Source organism: Buceros rhinoceros, unplaced genomic scaffold (genome assembly GCF_000710305.1).
Source record: "Buceros rhinoceros silvestris isolate BGI_N320 unplaced genomic scaffold, ASM71030v1 scaffold38295, whole genome shotgun sequence".
NCBI classification, from domain to species: Eukaryota; Metazoa; Chordata; class Aves; order Bucerotiformes; family Bucerotidae; genus Buceros; species Buceros rhinoceros.
In genome coordinates, this window is record NW_010411793.1 from 10,661 (window position 1) to 10,894 (window position 234).

A 234-nucleotide genomic window follows, 5' to 3' on the forward strand; every position below is an offset into this window, starting at 1 on the left:
CAGAGACCCACGACCTTACAGTGCGAGTCGCGGTCCCACAGCTACCACCCCCTCAAAATCCCAGATCTCCCAAAGAAACCACTCCCTCCCCCCTGCCCAGGCACCCCGGGTACGCACTGCCTTCGTCAGAGTCGTAGCTGTTGGCATCCTCCTCCTCTTCCTCCTGAGGTGGCTGCCGTGCTGGGGCGGCGGGCGCCGGCGGGACGGCGGAGGGCTGCGGGAAGGTGGGGGGCG

The 234-nt window shown here is 67.9% G+C and overlaps 1 protein-coding gene across 1 annotated transcript in view; it reads right to left on the reverse strand.

Annotated features, from left to right (window-relative positions):
- Positions 1-229, reverse strand: part of LOC104493458 (rabphilin-3A) — a gene marked incomplete at its 5' end in the record, with an annotated part of 7,407 nt that extends 7,178 nt beyond the window's left edge. Inside the window, one exon of the mRNA XM_010136132.1 lies at positions 118-229. Within this exon, the coding sequence (XP_010134434.1) occupies positions 118-229 (112 nt within the window). The remainder of the gene's footprint in view (positions 1-117) is intronic.
- Positions 230-234: the final 5 nt, after the last annotated feature.